At 44.4% G+C, this 20866-nt stretch overlaps 1 protein-coding gene and 1 long non-coding RNA gene across 2 annotated transcripts in view; one reads left to right on the top strand and one right to left on the bottom strand.

Annotated features, from left to right (window-relative positions):
• Positions 1-14839, top strand: part of RpLP0-like (ribosomal protein LP0-like) — a 96633-nt gene extending 81794 nt beyond the window's left edge. Inside the window, exons 6-7 of the mRNA XM_075690840.1 lie at positions 10645-10721; positions 14498-14839. Coding sequence (XP_075546955.1) covers positions 10645-10721; positions 14498-14812 — 392 coding nt within the window. The 3' untranslated portion in view covers positions 14813-14839. The remainder of the gene's footprint in view (positions 1-10644; positions 10722-14497) is intronic.
• A 745-nt stretch (positions 14840-15584) lies between these two features.
• Positions 15585-20085, bottom strand: LOC142580073 (uncharacterized). The gene is made up of 2 exons (XR_012827556.1): positions 19516-20085; positions 15585-16306 (listed from the first exon to the last, which is right to left on the bottom strand). It is a non-coding gene; the product is annotated as an uncharacterized LOC142580073 (long non-coding RNA).
• Positions 20086-20866: the final 781 nt, after the last annotated feature.

Raw genomic sequence — 20866 nt, 5'->3', positions numbered from 1 at the left:
CCACCTCACCCGGCGCTCCGGGAAGTGATGGGGGCGTGTCCGCGGGGGTGGTTTAGAAAGCGATTTCCGCCCCTTATATTAACAAAACGAAGAAAAAAATTTCGGAACCGTAAATTATTAGGTCTGTTCTTCCCAATCCCAGCAACTCATGGAAATTGAAAACAGTTTCAGCTTCCCTTTAAGGCCATCCAGGATCGCGCAACCCAATTTATACTTGAGTACAATTTCTATTAAAGTATCTCTGTCCTGAAAGCTGTGCTTCACCTACCTACTTTTGCGTCACACCGTAGATTAACTCGTATTTGCTTATTTCAGATATTTTTTTTTTATTCACTCCCACCAGGCAACCAATTCATAGCTCCAGCTCACTGAACCTTAGCCATCCCATTGTAGTTTATCCTGCACACACGCATACCCCTACTTTTCAGCACTCTCTTTTTCTGCAGACATCTAGAGATTGGAATGCACTTCATCCTAAAGTTGCCATAATGACTAACCTGTCATGCTTCAAGATTGCCGTTGATAACCATCCATCAAGTCACGCCAGCTAAACTGACAGCTAACTAATCATTTGCCTGCTCCTCGTGATGTCCCTAATTGAGACCTTTCAGGTCCAGTTAAACTGCTAATAATAAACTTCAGTATGACAAAATTCTCGTTATAACGAAGTATTACATTTTTTTTTTTTACTTATCCATGGAACATCATGTATTTAGAACCTCAATATAATGAAATATCACTGCTGCTGCGAAGAAACATGAAGACAATAAATGGAAACTTCCACAGATGTAGATGGTCAAATCATTGAATTACGAGCGGCTGCTTGCGAATGCACCTCATAAATTGCGTGCGGCCTGACCAAGAGTGACCGCCAAAGTGAAGCAGCGTCATATTCCATATAAAGTCCAAGTGCAATAAGATCCCATTGCGACCTCCCCCTCAACCCCCCTGCCTGTGCGCTTTGGGTGCGAGTGAAAAATAAAGGGATGCTGCACCCTTGTCACATCTTCACAGTGCCCCCTTATTTTATGTTGTCTGTGCTGCACTTGGAAGCTGTACTGCTGTGCATCCATAGAGCAATCCCATCATTTCACTGTGTTCTGGTCATGGTGGAAGGAAAATGTGAGGGGCCATGACATGAGGCAACTATCTTCCGCAAGGCACTGTTGCTGCCCCTGAGGCCATGCCTCCTTTCCTTTAAGGCTTATCCACACTGACTCTTGAGATATAAGCCCTACACGTTTGCTGGACCTCCCAGTAGATTGTCTAGCTCACGGTAGCTTTCAGTGTCACCCTCACCACCCTCAGGAGCTAGAAAATATTGCTTGCCTATGATGTGGTAAGAGATAGCAGTAATGTAAGCAGATATGGGCACGATCCAAAAGCTCATGCCCGGCCTATGGGCCACTGCATTCTTTTGTTGGGCAGGCCAAGTCACGTGCAGAGCCCGACTCGTGCTGAAAACATGGATGCTGTGGTGCAATAGGTTTTGTGCGTAACATCCAGAATTGGAATGCATGTCTTGCTGAAACCAGTGTAGCTGTTTGGGCAAGTTGACATATCTTCACTTGACGAATGCATTTCTCTCTGCCACCCCTCTATACGGTTCTCCTTTCTTCTGGCCACTTCTCACATTGTGGCCTCACTTTAAGAAAATCACAAGCCACAAACACACAAACCAACAAAGAAACTGAGAAGAAAACCACAACAAGATATGCAAATATAAGCAAGTTGCATTTCCCTTTCATTGCCAGAATCCGCGCCTTACCCACGATCGTGCACTCTCGAACAATCGGCATACTGAAAGATATGTCGCGTAATTGCTTGAATGTGGACAGATCACTTTTCCTATGTGGCATGCACAGCCTTCGCCTATGCATCCCATGCTTCGAGAGAATCTCTGGCGACCGCGCCTTTGTACTTCTCGTCTAGTTTCCGCGGCATCGCAGGGCAGCGGCAGCACTTCAGGAGGAACTCAACATTATTTGTGTGGCAGCAATTACGGTGCAATGCCAGGGTTGCTGTCAGACGACTGGCAACGGATTTACCGGCATCTTATTGAGTGAAGGAGTTAGCGTCCACACTAGTCATGCGGTTAAAACATTGATATGCATGGATTAAACACAACCATGTTGGTGCTCTGACTCCCAATATTGCGTGTGAGTGGCCTGTCGTTATAGCTGACAGTGTGCATACTCCCTGGACCTGTAAACATATGGAAACATTTTTGCAGAGCATAAGGGAATGTCACTGAACTTGACATGCGCCTTTACATTGTGCACTGTCTCCATAGACTGTGGTCTGGCATCAAGATGTGTGCATGCCTAAAAACCCCGACAGTCCTTGGGATCGAATAGACTGGCATTCAACAGTGCTGATTCTATTAGAAGGGGCATTTCAGCTGGCTGCTACAAGCTGCTACCAAAAGCGAATGCCCGAAGTTTCCTGTGGTGGTAGACAGCAAAACGGGTTCGCCTTTAGGGCAAATGCAGTGCAAATTGTGCAGTTCCCTTCTCACATATGAGTCTGCAAAGACAGCGATGCAGGACCAGTCCTGCAAACGCAAGTGTGGTCCCTTTCTTGAAGCCAACAAGTGCGCAACAGCTGGCAACTATGAAGGAACAACCGAACCTTGCACTTTTTTTGCCAAATATATGCAACCTTGTGATATAGTCAGTGGCAGCAGATTCGCTAAAATAGCTCAAGAGCTCGTTCACATTCGTGCTCGTCATAACAATATCTATATCCAAGATATTCTTCCTAACCTTACCATAACTATGTTAAGAAATGTAATGCAAATTTGCCAAGCAGGTTTGTAAGATTATAATGCTGGAAGTTGCAGCAGCCATTAACGAACACCACTACACAGCCGCTACAGCACATTATATTGACATTGATTGGTGCTTGCACTCTCATGTTCTTTTCACACAAGACTTTTCAAATGAACGCAAAACTGGTGAGACCATCCGAAAAGAGTTACAGTGGCGCTTTGCTGAAATCGGCATTAGAAGTGCTGCTTTGCATGGAGTGACTTTTATTACCGACCAGGTGGTGAATATAATGATTGTGCTGCAGCCCTACAGTAGGCTGACCTGTTGAACCTGTTTGCTCAGTACAGTTCTTCACAACACATTTTGCAAACAGTTCGTTACAACTGAAGCCCCATCGATGTCCAAGACCCTACAGAACATAAAATCTGTCATTAAATTCCTCAAGTAATGCGTTGAGCCAGCCAACTCAACAAAAGCATCTTTCAGAAGGTCGCAACAAGATGGAATGCGAAACTCTATGATAAAGTCAGTATTTTGTCAGCTTTATGAAATTGAAACGTCTCTTGAATAAAGAATACCTGCTATTGCAAACAATGCGGAATAAGACACTTTCGAAGACCTCATTGCACTTCTGTGGTCATTTTCTGTACGAGCGCATTAGAAGAAGAAAACCAACGTTGCATTTAGTTCTCCTGCATTTTGCTAGGCTTCAAAAACATCTTCACACATATCCCCAGTCTTTATCAAAAGCTGTAGAAAAAACGAAGTTCCAAGAATGTGCACTGTACTTCTTGAAAACAAAAGTGAGTCCCAGCCTTGAGCACAAGATAGCTACACTTCTCTGCCCTCCATTTCGGCATCTTTGAATGCTCACCACTGATGAAGTACATGCGCACATAAGGCAGCTTGTTTCTTGGTTTTCTGAAGTTTGTGCAGAAATTGCTTCAGAACAACCTGCCGTGGAAAAGCAATGTTTAAAACTGTATACTGAGTGACAAGACCATTTCCATCATGCAAGATAAGCTTCATGAATATTTTCAATGAAATTATCGCTTTGCTCTGCATGTGACCTACTAAAGTTTTGGGAAACCAGCTGTCAAATCACCCAAAGCTTGCTCTACTTGCGAAGATCTTGGAAATACTGGTTACCAGTGCCAGCAGCGAGTGGAACTTCAGTTCAGCAGGATTTGTAATGCAGAAGCGCCATATTTGTTTCCAAATCATTGGACAGCTTGCTGTTTTTACATAACTTGTCATAAGTGCTGAATTTTTATTTATGTTTTATTTAAATGTGTTCATTAAAATGTCATTTAAAATGGGAGAAAATATTTTGTTCCTGCAACAAAGCCCTGATAATGTCGGGCCGAGGCAGGCCCAGTTATTTACACTGGTTATTTACACTGGGCCAGGTCGGGCAGGACGCAAACGGGAGGCCCAATCCTGGCTCGGAAATGCAGCCCGTGCGCATCTTTAGTAAGAGCCCGTTTCCAATGAGCCTTGCCTTCAAATTGTTTATGGCTAGGATTCCCAACTGTCATGTGACGCTCTCTCCTAGTCTTTCCTTCCTCCATGGTTCCAATGTCAGTGTGACCTCCAAGATCAGCTTGTTGTGCCACCCAATCTTGGAGGCCATAGTATTGGGATAGCATTACCTTTCTGTGCCACTAGAGGGTGTTAACACCTTATCAATGATCAAATCTCTGTTTTTGCTTCTGTGGGGGATGCTGCTTAACCGATGCCTAAATAAGTTCGGCCAGTAACGATTACATTCACTGGTGCATAACACTAAACGTGGGAGGTGGCAAAAGATTTCAAGAACTTGGAAGAAGGAGCAGGCAGTGCTTCGGGGGGGGGGGGGGGGGGGGGGGCGCTAATTGTTGTTTCCCTGCTGCTTGTACAGAGATAACGTTTTGCTCAGCCGTATGTGGAAGCGTTGCCTTCTGACATGGCAGAAAGGAACAAAAATCAGACGCCCTGACGTAACATCTTTAAGTTGGAAGTGCGGCAAGTGCCTTTGCATCCCCAATCAGCTTGCCGAAGCAGATGGGTGCGAGCCTCGAACTTGCATTGTGACGAGCCTCTGGATATGTGTGCTGCTGGCGCACGCTCGAGCGAAGCCTACGAAACTTTTGTAACAGTTTTAATGAAACAAATGCACCCCTGTGTTTTTCCATGGTACGTTAAAATCTTGCTTTCTGGAGGCAGAGAGTAGCAAGAGCTTAATGAGTGCGGTTACTATGGAAATGAGGATGTTTGGACCACCAGTCTCATTGCTTCTTTGCAAAAAATAGCATGTGACTTCGGCCACACTATCTCCAACAGGGCCAGGCTGGCCAAGGCCTCTCCTAAGCTTTCCTTCTTCCATGCCTCCTGACTATGCAGGTTTATTCACCATGTCCAAAAGGCATGAAAGGTTCTCTTAATGTCCTTTCATTGGCTGTTCCTAGCAGTATTGCTCTGCATTAGGACGCTGTGAAGTACGCATTGCCAGCAAACAGGGTTACAATGGGCAGTGGAGGGGAAAGCTGTTCACTGCTCCAATTTGCTGTCCACCACTTCAGTTAACCACCCTCCCTTCAAGTGGTGACTCAGCAATTTGAATGGTCGATTTGGTCAAAACGTCCAATTATATTTATATTTTTTCCCCAATCCTCAGGTGTGCACTTTATCTCGTGGGGAAACATTGGGAAGAAATGTGAAGAAATTAAAAGAATTGCACCTTTCTAGTGTGCTGGCAACAAAAATTTAGCAGAATATCTGGCTTTAGCAGATGCCATTGCGCCCCAAATTATGTGGCTTTCCACTGACACATCACCAGCATTTCTTTACCGTGATAAAGAGGAAAGATCAGAGCTTCACATAGCCGCAGCGCCACATTCCGCCATGCAGAAATAAAAGCAGAAGTGAGAAGAAGCATGAAAAGCTAGCATTGTGATTTGTTACTGCTGCTATGTGCACACAAGAAATGCTCATTTAAGCTGATGCCAATGTGAATCACTTGCACTTGATTATAAAACATATGTGCAGCTAGAGGACCCAAGAAAAGGTAAAAAAGTGTATATACAGCATTGTAAGACAATAAAAACTGACTGGAAGTTTATTCTGAACTTCATTTTCAAGAAAGCAGAAGGCAAGTGCAGAAAAACATTCCTCCTCTGCAATTTTTTCGATGGCATTTTACTTTTGTTCCACTGCACAGATCCCAACAGCTTCTGGTTTTTATGATTACTCTACTTTTCAGTGCGTTATTGTAGTGGCGACAACTTCCCATTATGACTTCTTTATCAACACAATCGATATTCATTAATTGGGCCCTGCCAGGTCTGTAAATATTGGTCGAATTAAACAGGAGAATGCAGAAGAAACAAAAAACACACTGCTGATTCATTTGGCATTATTTGCCCCTACTATAACACATCCCCAAATCGAATGCACACCCACTTTCTATGGATTCGAAGTCGAAAATTAATGTAAGAACTACATTAGCACTTCTTATCAAAGCCATATCAAATGCGCACTGGTGACTTAAATGGTGAGATCCTGTTGTTATTAAACGCGCACTCAAAGAGCAGTACACCGCAGTACAACGAGCATTTTTTTTTTCCTCCTGTTATCAGAATGCAGCAACCGCGACTAGGTTTTTAGCGTGCAACATGTGCTCGGCTGTGCAACGCCATAGCCACCGTGGCTGGTTCCTTCCACTTACAGCCAGGCAGAGCTAAAGCAGAGCCACTGGCATCAACGATTTGTCGTTGCCTCTCACTAAAATGACAACATTGGAGATTGCCACATGAAGGGGGGGGGGGGGGGATCGCAGATCAGCCCAAAACTCTTCAGAGCGAAGCAACGCACACGCTTTTGCGTTGCTCTGTCAGCTGCGCCGTGCCGCCCACCCGACTGCAGAGCCACCATTATGAACACCCGGGACCTGTAATCATTTTCGGCTTCACAGGAATGCACAGTATGTTCATGCGTTTGATCCTGTAACCCCCATCTAGTTCACTGTATTGTTGCAAATGCCATGAACATGGGCTTCGTTTTGGTATTGTATTGGATGGCGCTGCCCAAGCAATAGGCCACAAATAGGTGTTTTCAGCTAGAGGTGACATGTGTTCGACGTATTGACTAAACCCCAAGTGCACCACCAAGACAATGCTGCCGCTCTTGGAGTCACCATTGCAGTCACCATTATGGTCAGGCACATGCATAATGACCGCTCAAGTTTTAATTATCTGCCAAAGGCTAATTTCATGATGGAAGTAACGAAAGTTTGCTCCCATAGAAATGTATGAACGCCAACTGTAGGTTCGCAATCAATTAAACGGAAAAATCAAATTAGTGGGAGTTTACTGTATTTATGGCGGCACAACAAAGCACTATGCAACCTCTTATATGCCTCACATGCAGCAACTTTTGCATTTCTGTCATAGCATGCCTTACTATGTGACACTCGTTACGCATTTAACTTTTTTAAGTGGATACATTTGAACACAACTCACTTTCTTTTAACATGTTTTTCCACTGCCCAAGGCTTTATCTCTGCATACTTCCTGCTTTGTGCGAAAACTAAGCTCTCCGCATTGACACCACCTGCATTTTTTACTTTATCACGACAGAAGCACTTTTTCTCAGGGTTCCCCGCAGACTTCCGTTTTGTGAAAACTATGTCATTGCCCGCCATGGTTCAACAAAGGACAGCGCAGCACAAGTATATCAACTTGGCATATACGTATGGCCATCTGTACTAGCCCTGCAGATCTGCCATTTTCCAGCTGTGTTCTCTGGAGAACGACGCAACAAAACAAAAAATGCTGTCTAAATATCCTCACTGTAACAAATGTGTGCCTTCAAGCACGTCATTATTTTAAAGAAACCAAACTCTTTGCTTTTTCTACCATTTAATAATGAACGGCTTTCTTTGGTTCTTTCGCCTGTTCTCATACTCGACGGCGCACATTCGTAGCCTAACGCCAACCAGCTGTTGAAGTGCATGTGCTGTTGTTCGAAAGCTTTGTGATCAGGTTAGGTGCTGGGTCTGTTCGATTTGCCTGCACCACTGTGAACCTGTTCATGGCGGTTCACGAGCAGTTCAGAAATTGTGCAACTCGATTCCCGAGGTGGGGAGACACAGTGCAGGCGTTATGTCAGACTAATGTGCACAGAGTGTGTAAGTTTGATAGGTCCTGAACTGCAGCTATGATCGGCTTCTGGTGCGTAAATACACACCACACTTGCGTAGACACATCAGACGTGCGTAAGCGAGGTTTTAATGGTGCTCGCGCCCATGTGCTGCGTCGTCTGCTGCGCCGCTGCTTCGCACGTGTATGCCTGCACTAAGTCAGCATCGACAATGGAGTGGGGGCAGCAAAATCATGAACCAGCCCTGCACCTGTCATGCGCCTTTTGAAACGAACGTCGTGGTTCAGCGGTCGCCATTGCTGCACCGCTGAAACTAATGGCACGGTCCTATTTCCACCTGAATTTGCAGCACGGCAGCGGAGCCAATGAGAGCGATCCAGCAGGAAGCGAGTTGACCCAAAATTACCAGTAGAAAAGGGCGAACCCGCTCTAGAGGTCGACCAGTGAAAAACGCCATTAGACTCAATACAGCAGTGCAGGTTCTAAACCTACAGTGCTTAAACCTGCACTTTAACCTGCAAAATTAATTCCTGAAACACATACCGAATTTCCGAAATGTTTCTATGTAGTCATAATTTTTTCTATGTCACTCTGATTCTCAATATATATTACTTGAATTACTTGATAGGTTTCTGGTTAAAACTAAAAAAAATTCAGAAGAGACACTTGAGACTGCTTACATGTGGGAATGTGAAAGCATTATACTATTTGTAGACCTTGGAAAGTCATGAATGTGTTCATTTTATACACTCTTGACGTCTAACCACCTTCTCCCCATTGGCTGAGTCGTCAGGTGCCCAATGAGGCACGCATTAGGCCACACAATGAGTCAGCCAGAACCGTGGAGCCGCCTTGGAGCTGCTGTTGTGTTGGGGAAGTGTGTTTGTCTCGCACCCCAGAGACCCGGGTTAATTTCCCACCCAGACCGAAATGTACCAAATTGTCTTTTTAAGGCCATTAATTTACTTTGTTTACAGGATCCTTAAGAAATGTGACATAATTCAGGCATTTTAGAGCGTAGCTCTTGGGCCATTACTGTTCCCGAGTTTCACACCGGCGGCATCCCTTGGTGTAACCGAACGAACTAGCACAGCAAAGGATGAAACAGCAAATGGGGAGCGCAGCGAGGAATGAAAGACGGCAATAACAAAGAGATCATGAGGAGGAAAGCAGAGGAGGAGGGTGCAGTGGAACCATGAGGTGGAGGAGGAGGGTGTGGCGAAAGCGTGAGAAGAAAAGAGAAAAAAAGCGTAGTGCCGCGTAAGACTGGCTCTGCGGCGACGACCGCTACGAGATGGTGCCAGAGTGGCGCGTCGTTGTCTGTGCACCGATAGAATACTGCAAGCGCATCCACCTGTACCATAAATTGAAACAAAGCACTGCATGAGCAGAGCTCCGTCTGCGGTGGCTGCTGTGAATTGCGCCACATTCTGCCCCTCGCAATCTCCCAATTGGCGAGGCAGTCGCGCCACACTTGGCTCCATTTGCAATGTGCCACACGAGGCAGGTTGTACAAGCCAGCCAATAAATCGCGAAATAAAAACGCGTATAGAGCTGCACTCAAATTCTGCGTTAGGGACTATCGTAATAAGTGAATTTTCTTTACGTGCTTTTACTCTTTGTGCCCTCGGCCACTTTTGGTACCATCTTTCGGTCACGCCGACTATGAGAGATTTTCGTGCGATGTGGCACATATTGCATTAAAATTTTAAACAGTTGGTCTTGAGGGCAGCTTTCCATCAAAGCCAACCGTAACTCATCTTTGGCTGTGGCCACAGCTTAATGGGCTGAACGAGTGCGACTTGTGATTGGCAATAATGGTACAACCGCCCATGCAGTGGACTGAAAAATATCTCTCAGGCGACGTGCTCTGGCTGATGTCATAATCCACTGATGACCAGGTAAACACATCGTCTGCTCAAGTGTTTTCAAAGTCTACTATAAGAAAATTAGACAACTCCCAGTCCCGCAGCTTTGCCAAGGTTGCCCAAATAAGCTACTTATTTATAACCAATTTATCCAAAGTGAAATTTCGTTGCAATTGGCCTTAACCCTTGAACTCCTGTGACAAATTAAGAAAAAGAAGCATATAGATTTGTCAATATTCTTTTTAGACATGCATATCTTGTGCCATTTTTTCCTAAAATATACCAGGAATGCCTATTGCATTTTACTGGTATTGTGGAAGAAACAAGTAGCAAAAGTCATTGTGTATATTGTCAAAATTACAAGAAACTGCACATAAACACATGTGCAATAATTGTTGGAACTTTACATGTTAACTCGTCATCGGCAACTAGGAGGTGTGCGTGCTGATGATTTGCCTTGCCATTGGCAAGTTAAGAGGTTAAGCGTCACGTGAAGCTGCTGGTTGGCGGACTCAAATAACCTTACTATAAGCTAACATATTGGGCAATTAGGCAATCAGGTTCTTCGAATCAAATCAGTTTTTCAATTTGCACCCAGGATTTCGTATATTTACATGCCCCTACATCACATTCTTTCATTTGTTTTGTACATGTAATGCTTAGCATGGTCCTCTCATAAACTGTGTTTCCAGAAGCCCCCTTTACGAGTACGTGCCTACATCATATGGACAATAACATTACATACAGACACTTGCACTGACTAAACTTTGTTGAACCATTATAGCGCAGTGCATTGTCTTATGAATGTTGCAGTTGTCCTGATCTATTCAGTGTCGCAATGACATCTCTGCCTTTTCTTGTGGCAGGTGTGGTGACATTGGTGAAGGACCACGAAGTGTGCAAGGAAGGCGAGGTGCTGAAGCCGGAACAGGCTAGCATACTGGTAAGCTTTTCAACTGGCCAGCAATGTTGGGTGAATGCCTTTAAATCAGTCATTATTGTCAGCTACTATACTCGCCAAGTGCAGTGGATGCTCATACCACTTTACAAACCAGAGCAGGAAACTAAAAGTCAAGTTTTTATTTACAGCTACAAACACTGGAGGTCCCACCGGTGAAAAACAGTCGTAGACCACTTTGAAAGTGCCCGAGAGCCCACAAAGAGAAAGCGGCTACATCTGTTTACATGTTCACAGTTCACTCATGCAGCTAAACACCACTGAACGCAACAACTTTACATTAGAAGCATAACATCCTAATGGGGGCAAAGCAACATACTACAGTCGAACCCAGCTATATCGAACTTGCAAAAAATGCCTATCAGTTCGATATGGGGCATAATTCTTCATAACCCTGCTAGAGAATTGGACGTCATAAAAGCACATACCATTTATAAAATCACTTTCTTGATGAAACTAGCTTAGTTTCGCGTGAAATAGTCCTGTATTCTGCTTGGGCAACTTTGCTGCCTGCAACGCATGCACTTCTCTACATTGTCCAAAGAGTCGGAGCAGCTGAGGCACCTTCAGCATTTGCGCAGAAGCACCGGACTAGTGCAAGTGCACCAATCATCTCGGAGGATGTGGGCAAAGGACCATCGTTGTTTTCATCTCGGATCAATTGCATTACATTCCGATGGGGCGGCAGAATGCAAAAGCACTCATGTACCATCCATTGGATGCACGTTAATGAATCTCAAGTGGTCAAAATTAAGTTCGAGCTCCTCACTACGGCATGTCTCATAATCCGATCGTGGTTATGGCACGCAAAACCCGAGAATTTATTTATTTATTTTTTTCTGGACACATTGGTAGTCGCCGCTTCTATGTTACCGTGCCTAGGAGATGTGTGCATGCATGTGCTGTGTTTTTTTACTATAAATGTGTATTTGACTGAAAAGCACTTTGAACCATGGAAGTCTTAAAAAGGCTAAACTTTATTGCAACTTCACCACTCAGCATTACGGGGAAGTATCCGCTGTGAGCTCAGGATTCTGGGGTTTTATGTGCCAAAACCACAATTTGATTATGAGGCGGCGACTCTGAATTAATTTTGACCGCCATGGAATCTTTAACATGCTCCCAATGGACGGGATATAGGTGTTTTTCCATTTTGCCCCCATCAAAATGCAGCCGAGATTTTATCCCCCGACCTCATGCTTAGCAGCGCAACATCATAGCCGCTAAGCCACCGCCACAGCTGGAGTTCAGATTCGTATGTGACATTATTGGCTGCAGAAAAATCTAGTTATTTTTTCAGTGTACAGTTGAACCCACTTATGTTACAACATTATTTCAGTGCATTTTCTTTATTTCTGAACCTGCAGATTAATATTGCATTCAGACATATTGAAGCTTTTAAATGCACTATGCTGTTACAATGAAAGCTTCACGCCTGGTCACAGTCGACGCAATGTTTTGAGGCTTGTAAGTGTACCCCACTTCAGCTCATCCATAAAGTGAGCGAGTGCCATGTACGAATTTCGGAAGCCATGAGGAAGGTCGCTCGCTCCTAAGGCACATCTCTAGGGTGGGCCAGTACAGCATGCGACAGGCGTGGCCTCCTGGATTGCACTAGAGTGTGCGGCATTACCATTTTGAGGTCACGAAGGCAGCAGCCTCATTTTTCGCACGGTTCCCGGTGCGGTAGCAGATGTACTGCGCTTCTGCACAATTTGTGCCAACAGCCACTCAAGTGTCAGTGTAAAGGCGGCACAACACGCAGCTGCCATGCAAAGTTGCAAAGGGTAGGCAGTTACATTGTCGCCGATTGCCGGTAAGTTACAGCCCTTCGCAGTGATATTCTACCTATCGTCCAGGTGAAGCGATCTAGAAAATCTAACTCTACAGCTCTCTGCACACTCAGCCTCGTGTGAGTGATTGCAAAACGGTGACATGCCACGATAGTTTCTCCTTCCAGCCAACTGCAATGCCTCGCTTTTGTATACCGTATCCACTCATGTCCCACTTATAAAATATATTGCAAGGTCTCAAAGGAAAAATGGGAGCAAAATGGCAGATGATTGGGGGGAACAGGATGTCGGGTTGAAAGAGCTTTGACACCTCCATTTATTCTTTATATCAACATTTTTCATGGACATTTGCAGCCAAGTGTGGAAAAGTACTTGAAACAAAAGTGAAGATACTAAAAGTTCGATTTTTGGGCCACAGTGGTGTCAAATCAAACTGCCAATGCCAACTTCAGTGTTAATTTTTGGATGCTTTGAAAGGCAGGTTCACATATAATGAACTAATGATATAATAATGAGCACTTCTCGTAGAACTAATTCAGTTCATCGTGAACAGATTTAGCTGTATACTGTTATTGTATGTCACCTTCTGCTGTTTCAAAAAAGCTAATGTTTCCACTAGCTTAAGCTATTGACACAAGACTTCTTGTGCAAGCTTTCATAATAATCAAGCATGAATAAGGCTATCCAGTTTAATCCAAATATACCAGATGCATAGTGTTACATGAGATGTAGCTGTGGCTTACATAGCAACATCAATAAAAGCTCTTCAAAGCTCAGATGTGCTGTGCAGGAAAGAGAAGGCACCAAAAGTGTTAAGAATGATAAGCACGGAACATCGAGGAATTTGGCAGTGCCAGCCTCCTTCATTTTAATCAACACGTGTTGCCCTGCTAACAAAGGGACTGAGCAAAGACAGCAATGACTCATTCTCCCTGCAGCTGCTTGCAGCGGTATCAACTTTGTGCCTGCTAGCCACTATGCTAAAATCAGTTCCAACATTTGCGAGTTCGAAATGGCAGACAGCACAGGTGACAGACAGAACAAATGTGTGATACAAACAGGACAGATATGCAAACTGTTTACATATTATTTGTCATTGTGCAGTATTGTAGGAAAGGTGACGCACAAGCACAATGTAAGTTGCTCAGCTGGCCGGCAAGAAAGGACAGTGAACACGAAATAATCTATTGGATGCGGTGTCCTTTCTACATATCTGTCCTTGTTTTGTGCTAACTTCATTTTGTAAATATTATCTAGATCTTTAACACCTACTAAATCGTATCCCCCCACCCCCCCTCATGTAAAGTAGAGTGAAAAAGTTTAGAGACTATGGCATCGGCAAAAAAAAAAAATTTAACATCTTCTAGTACAGCTGTGCAACGTAAAATTGTACTACTGCACGATACTGGTCAAACAGACTCGCGCAGGCAGTGCCACTTTATTTCAGCCTTTACTTCCCGGCTTCAAAGAAAAAGAACATTTTAGCAGCACCTCTGGTCCTTAAACATTTGCACTCAAGTGTACATGGCGGCACCTTTTGAATTTATTCTCACTGCATTTTCTTGCCAGCCAGCCGACCAACTTATGCGCATTAAAAACAGTTTACACCCAGAACACTAATTAACTTGTCTTGCTTTCATTTCCTTTTTCGAAAACTGCAGCCGCTACTATCCTGTCAAGAATACTATGTCACACTGATAACACGCCTGCTATGTGCGACCTGGAAGTACCGGGAGCACAGCGTTATGTAGCATTGGGCTTTTATGTCATCTGTCTTGCGTACTGTACGACTCCGAATAAAAATTAGTTGATGGTCAGCACATCTGTCCCATTCATGTTGTTTGTTCAATTGTCTACACTGTTTATCATATTGAGCAAACCAAACCAGCAAGCCCACTTTCGAAGTGTTGCAAGTTCATCCATGAGAAAAGAAAACTTATTTGCCGTTTATTTGATCTTTGTGTGCAGAAACTGCTCGGCATCAAGATGGCCACTTTCAAGATCACTATGGAGTTCCTTTGGAATTCAGATGGTACTTGCGAGGTACTCTGCGAGAGTGCCAATGAGTTTGCCAAAAAGAAGAGGTCACTGCGAGGCAAGAAGCGGCAGAAGCTTGAAGCAGATGACAATGAAGGTGCTGATAATGGCAGCGAAGAAGAGGAGGAAGACTTGGACAGCGCTGGTGAAGAGAGCGACGAAAGCGATGGTTCCTCAAACAGTACAGAAGATGTGGTCCAGCAGAGGCCAAAGAAAGTTGCAGTTAGGTCAAAGAGACAGAAATAAACTATAATTTTAGACATCTGGCAAAGATTTCGGATTTCTCTCTTTATCACTTTGGCAAGCAGCAAAAAAAAATGTACAGGTGAATTAAACTGTAATGTTTTCTGCAAACAGTTTTTCACCTACCCCCTCCTGCACGGTTATCTGGATGTGTTGGCACACTATTAGAACAGAAAACTTAGTACATTGCACACAGGGGTAAAAGAATGAGTAGGGACATCCACTGTGTTAACTTGCAAGAAATTTGTCTCAAAGCTTGCATCTGTTCCTACCAGGAACAAAGCACTTTCAAAGACATTTTTAAAAACCTGCATTATCAGCACTTCTACAAAATAGCGCAACAATCTCAATGTTTTCATTAGGCAAACTACTTAGACACCTAGGTAGATCTATGTAAACAAGGATACTCATGATCCCATCTTACTGTACTGTGGGCCTGGAGTGTGCCATTCCACAGTACAGTAACTCATTAATAAACTCACAGTAATAAAAAAAATCAAATTGACTTGTTTCTTAGCATATGAAGCTGAGAATATGGGTACTGTTATGCAAGAATGAAATGCAACAACTTAGCACCCAGCTATGGTACGATCACACACAACACACTCGAGTTATCAGGCATAAGATCTGTCTTTAATTGCTTCCTTTTCGTATATTATTTAGTTGCGATAGCCTGTCAGCATCGGTTTCTCTGCCAGGCAAAGAATTAAAACTCTCTAGGGAAAGACACAAGTAGTCTACACAACTGAAATACTGGGAATAATGTAATGGTTCGCCCAACGCCCCCCCCCCACTATATGCCTAGTGAAGTGCCTTGACAAGCATTAGAACAGACACGAGCTTCAAAATAAACTTGAAAATTGGTGCCTTGTGGGTCCCATTTATTCTTTTGTTCACGTCTGCATTTAACTACATGTTCTGCTGTAATGCTGCCCTTGCTTCCACGATAATGTAGTCATTTAGAGCATTTATTTTGTTTATTTACATGTACCTTACAGGACTTCGAGAAGGCATTGTGTAAGGGGAGAAAACACATCAGTACAATGAATGGAATATTCACGCAACATGGAAAATTAATGTGACATTAGCAAATACAATATGAAGAGCAACAACAGGAAACAGTAACACAATAACATAATAGCATAACAACATTATAAACATCTTTGCATGTATGCAGTAACAAGTACAGTAAAAAAAATTAGAATCACCAAAATTCCTTTATTGCAGAAAAATACAGGAAAGAAATTAAAAGAAAGCAAAATGTGTTAAACGGTTGAAATGGCACATTGATCGATTAGAAGATTGCAAAGTGCACTATGCTTCGTTTGGCAAGCGATGTTATCTGGTAGAGCGTTTCATAATTGGACCGCACGGGGTAGAGCTGAAAAGTTAAAAGCGTGTGCATTACCATAAATTTGGGTGTAGTTGTTCAGCCTTTGTGACATCGAGGATGCTTTTTTCAGGTTTGATAACGAGAGGCCAGCTGTGTGAACGAATCTATAAAATAATAGAAGGGCAATATCACGGTGAGTAGTTGGTGGTTGCAATGAAAGATAGACTTATTTAATGAAACGGCTCACTCTACCCTGGATGCTCTCGATGAATTAGTTCCTAGTAGGGGTGATACTGTTGCAATATGGATGCTGAGGCATATTGAAGGCACAGTTATCATTCTATTGTATCTGTCTGAAGCACATACAATACAAGCATGATTGGCCTAACCTAACAACGACAGGCAAGCGCTGCCTGCAGTCTTCGTTATCCTCACTTTTGGACCAATGATATGCTTGTACAAACTAGCCCAGCTTTCAGTTCTTGTAGTATACAAAAAAGCCATGCGTACATGCTACAATGGCTCCACTGTATTCATTTTGCAATATGCAATAGCTACAGTATGACTGACAGTTGGAGGGGGGCAGTTAGAACACAACCGTGATTGCAATGTCTTCAAATTTACCTCGCTGATACGATGAATCAGCCAGATGTCATATCAGAGACAGAATCAATTCATCATCATCATCATCAGCCTGGTTACGCCCACTGCAGGGCAAAGGCCTCTCCCATACTTCTCCAACAACCCCGGTCATGTACTAATTGTGGCCATGCCGTCCCTGCAAACTTCTTAATCTCATCCGCCCACCTAACTTTCTGCCGCCTCCTGCTACGCTTCCCTTCCCTCGGGATCCAGTCCGTAACCCTTAATGACCATCGGTTATCTTCCCTCCTCATTACGTGTCCTGTCCATGCCCCCCTTTCTTTTTCTTGATTTCAACTAAGATATTATTAACTCGCGTTTGTTCCCTCACCCAATCTGCTTTTTTTCTTATCCCTTAACGTTACGCCTATCATTCTTCTTTCCATAGCTCGTTGTGTCGTCCTCAATTTGAGTAGAACCCTTTTAGTAAGCCTCCAGGTTTCTGCCCCGTAGGTGAGTACTGGTAAGACACAGCTATTATATACTTTTCTCTTGAGAGATAATGGCAACCTGCTGTTCATGATTTGGGAATGCCTGCCAAACGCACCCCAGCCCATTCTTATTCTTCTGATTATTTCCGTCTCATGATCCGGATCCGCCGTCACTACCTGCCCTAAGTAGATGTATTCCCTTACGACTTCCAGTGCCTCGCTGCCTATTGTAAATTGCTGTTCGCTCCCGAGACTGTTAAGCATTACTTTAGTTTTCTGCAGATTAATTTTTAGACCCAGAACAATTGCAGGATAGGAGTATCAATTGCAGAACACTAAACATGTGCTTCCCATGAGTGGAATATGCTTCATGTTACATAATATGCAACTCTTAAAGGTAATACCACACATATTGCAACCATGCAATATGGCTGTAATACTTGTTGGAAGAAGTGTGAATCCATTGCAAAGTTGCTGTAGATTCGTTTTATTAAAGAACGCACAACTGGATGTGCAGTGCTGGTGCTGAAAGAGCTTCTGGAAAGCATGCAAGGCTGTGTAAGCTGCATTTCTTAAAATGCACTAGCCTACAAAACTTGCTGGGACTGCTGTGTAAATAATGGGGATTCAAGGGCTTTGGTTAAACTGCTCATACGAGCATTTACAATATATTTGTTAAATATAGGCATACTAACATGAAGCAGCAGCAGTCCAAGAAGTACGTGGGAAGGTACCACATTTGCTTCACTATATGAAAATATGAACCAGACATTCGTGACGAAAAAATATCTGCCTATATTCACGGATAAAGCTAACAAAAGTCCGGAGCTAACCGGAGTTCACACACGTCGTAAAGCCAGTCTGGAGACTATGCACAATGGCTCTAAGAAATGCTGCACATCCAACATGCTCAACGAGGACGACATCGTTAGGGGTGCTGAAGATTCTCTGGCATTTCCAACGTGAATGCAGCTTGTGGTATCAGCTAGCAAGATTCAGCACCTGAGCTTACGGTAAGTAAAGGCCTCACTTTTTTAGAAGGCCAAGTTATATTCAATTTTTATTATTATTTCTTGGCAAGTTCAATATATAGGGGTCAACCTACCTTCCTGTTCGACCTAGTTTGAAGTAAATACTATAAGTAGCCAAGCCAATCTCACCCACCAAGCAAGTGCGATGTCAACAGCAGCTCTGTGGCTGCTGTTGCTTATAAACATTACTTATAAACTAACCTAACTTACCCATCCAGCATCGCTAAAGCACAAAGCAACCACACCAGAACCCCTATGTGCCTGAATGTAAATGATTTGTAATAACGTGCATGTCACAAAAGGTGTATCCTCAACTCCTCATCCCTTTCACGATCACAGTATTTTTGAAGTGCACATGCTGTCAGGTTTGGTTGGGTTAGGTTAGTGTGTTTGTTGCCCACTGCAGCTTAAAGTAGCTAAAGATTTATACGAAAGCACCATATTTATTTTGCATTAGTTAGTTACTAGGTTTCACAGATTCTTAGTCACAGTAGGGGTTGCCTATAACATTTGCACCAATGCTTTCACGCGTATCGCAATGTGATGGGATGCATTTGACGCTCTGTAGTGTTTTGTAATAAAGCTGCAAAACTGGTATTGTAAAATTTTCGTGTCGTTCCCGTATTGGCACCTCAGTATGATCAAACAGTTTTCCTTTCCAATCAACTTTTGTGTGAGCAGTCTACGGTAGTTTTCAAATTCTGAGCAGCATTTTTTTTTTTTTTATGCGCCTACTGGGATGCGCCTATGGATCTATACACGGACATACACGAAGCAGAAGGAATTGAAAAAAAATGACAGTGGAAGGAGGTAAAGGATGTTACTGAAAGTAATCTCAGTAAAAGGAATATAGCAAAAGTTGGCCCTTAGCACTTTTGCATCTGCATCTTACCCATTGCATCTGCATCTTCGCCAAGCGGCATTGATCGGTAGGAATGTAGAAGTTTATAAAGCACACCCAGCGCTGATCACAAGGCTAGGTTATATTAAAGTGGTTGTTCACAGCATTGACCATATTTTGGTACCATTCCGAAATCTGGAATGGTGCCTGGGTGGGCGAATACGTTTGTTTAGCTTGAGAAGCAATGAAGCATCAGCGCACTTCTTGTAACCAATTCAGCTCGTTTTAGGTCATTAATTCACAATGGCGAGGTCAAATTCATGATCATGTGAATCATGAGAATCTGTCAATCATGAGAATAATATGCTAATCTAATAAGGCTTTTCAAACTACTGGATATTTTTAGTTAGTAGATTCCTGCAACAAACCTAGTAAGGGCAGTGTCGGTCGATTGCTCCGTTTGAAAAGGGTTTTAACATTCTTGCCGGTGTCACATGTTGCGGTGACAAATGTGAAGGCAATGTACCATGGTGCGAAGCAGGGATCATAAGAGACCATCCAGCCGCCCCGATCAGGAGAAAGCATTGGAGGCGAAGGCAACGTCATTATCGTGGGTTTCAAGGGGTCTCCAGCAAAGCTTTTATTGAACGAAAATGGTAGGTTCTGTGGTGGCGCTAGTAGACGGTCGCACCGAAGGCAGCAGCACGAGCCGGCAGCAGGTGGCGCCACGCGCAGAAAAGCTCGGATGAATGTACACCCGGTGATGCATTGTTGAAGACATCGACCGGTTGCGCATTCATCTCGGCCTCACTGCGCTCGAGTTGGTCAAACGTTGTACGCTAGGAACAAGGTGGTTCGGGGAAAGGGAGAGCGCGCCATTCCGCCGGCCACGCTTTATTTGTTGCGACGGGGTCCGGAACGACCTGCGGGAGAAGGAGAGAGCGTCGTGTCTGCATCATCGGCAGCCGCGCCGGACAAAGGCGAGCCGGAATGGCGGGTCTCCGGCGCCACTGTCTGGTTCGCTGTCCGCCCGCCATCACTGCCCGGCGCGCCAAAACCGGTCTTAAGTCACCATCTTTGAACGCCAACGGTCGTGAGCGGACGCCGTGACGTGGAAGAGAATGAACGCCTAGCCTCACCGCTAATCGCTAACAGCGACGCCCGCGTTTAGGCCTAGCCGCCCCTACGAATTGCCCACCCTTTCAAATAACAAGTGCATGCACTTAACGCCCGCCGCGATTTCCTGCCGCCGCCCCGCACATGCAAGCGACGGGCGCGCGCACAGAAAAGCCGCGGCGGAACTGACACAGGGACAAGGCAAGCACAGCATGCGAATAAAAAGCACTTTATTCCGTGTCAATGAGGAGGAAAAAGCAGGACGAGGCGGCGGCGAATGCGACGCATTAAATCCACCAGGGCCGAGGGCGCGCACACTTGTCGCAGCAAATGTCAGAGGCGCACAGGCAGGTCTCTCTTGGGAGCCGAAGCGGCGAACAGCGAAGGACGACGATAAACGTCCGCTTCTATGGATGAGTGTGGATCTAGTCATGAGCTAGATTCACATGTACTAGAGGCACAGTCATCGATAGCAACGGGCAGCCATGCGACGAGTATGATGAGGAACGAGGCAGCAGGTAGCGAGGCCTCGCCGCGTCCGTCCGATCGAGAAAAGGGTCCCGCTCCGCGATCGGGACGTCCGACGGAGACCGGCGCACCGCACCCCGAGAAGCCACAAGTGGAAAAGACCGTGCCGAACAAAGATGGCGAGCGGGAGACGGG

Source organism: Dermacentor variabilis, chromosome 4, assembly GCF_050947875.1.
Source record: "Dermacentor variabilis isolate Ectoservices chromosome 4, ASM5094787v1, whole genome shotgun sequence".
NCBI classification, from domain to species: domain Eukaryota; kingdom Metazoa; phylum Arthropoda; class Arachnida; order Ixodida; family Ixodidae; genus Dermacentor; species Dermacentor variabilis.
Note: the sequence above shows the minus strand (reverse complement) of the source record. Positions and strands in the feature narration are given on the sequence as shown.